General features: G+C 36.7%; 1 protein-coding gene across 1 annotated transcript in view; it reads left to right on the top strand.

The window, feature by feature from the left end:
* Positions 1 to 346, top strand: part of LOC119592574 (nucleolar protein dao-5-like) — a gene marked incomplete at its 3' end in the record, with an annotated part of 19358 nt that overhangs the window by 17496 nt on the left and 1516 nt on the right. Inside the window, 1 exon segment of the mRNA XM_037941454.1 lies at positions 60 to 167. Coding sequence (XP_037797382.1) covers positions 60 to 167 — 108 coding nt within the window.

Here is a 346-nt window from a genome sequence, read left to right as displayed (position 1 = left end):
TCTATAATAAACTTTTTTTCATTATCGTTTGGATAATTAAGACTTTTTCCCCCCCATAGAATGAACCCCTAAAAGCAAATAAAAAGAAGGCCTCTAAAGGAAGGAAAAGGAGAGGCAAGAAAGCAAAGAAAGCCTTGAATGGCACGTCTGTGGAAGAAGGCGAGGAGGTAAGGTGCATTTGGCTTTGAATTAGGAGTATTGATTCAATTTTTTAAAATCACTTCATTACTGAAATTGTTTTGTTTGTAAAAATATATGGCCTGAACACCATACCATGCCATACCGGATCTGCACACATTTTGGATGTGTAAAGTATTAATACCAGCCTGGCAATTGTGTGTCCATT

This window comes from Penaeus monodon, chromosome 30 (assembly GCF_015228065.2).
Source record: "Penaeus monodon isolate SGIC_2016 chromosome 30, NSTDA_Pmon_1, whole genome shotgun sequence".
Taxonomy (NCBI): domain Eukaryota; kingdom Metazoa; phylum Arthropoda; class Malacostraca; order Decapoda; family Penaeidae; genus Penaeus; species Penaeus monodon.
This window is presented reverse-complemented; position numbering and strand designations above follow the sequence as displayed.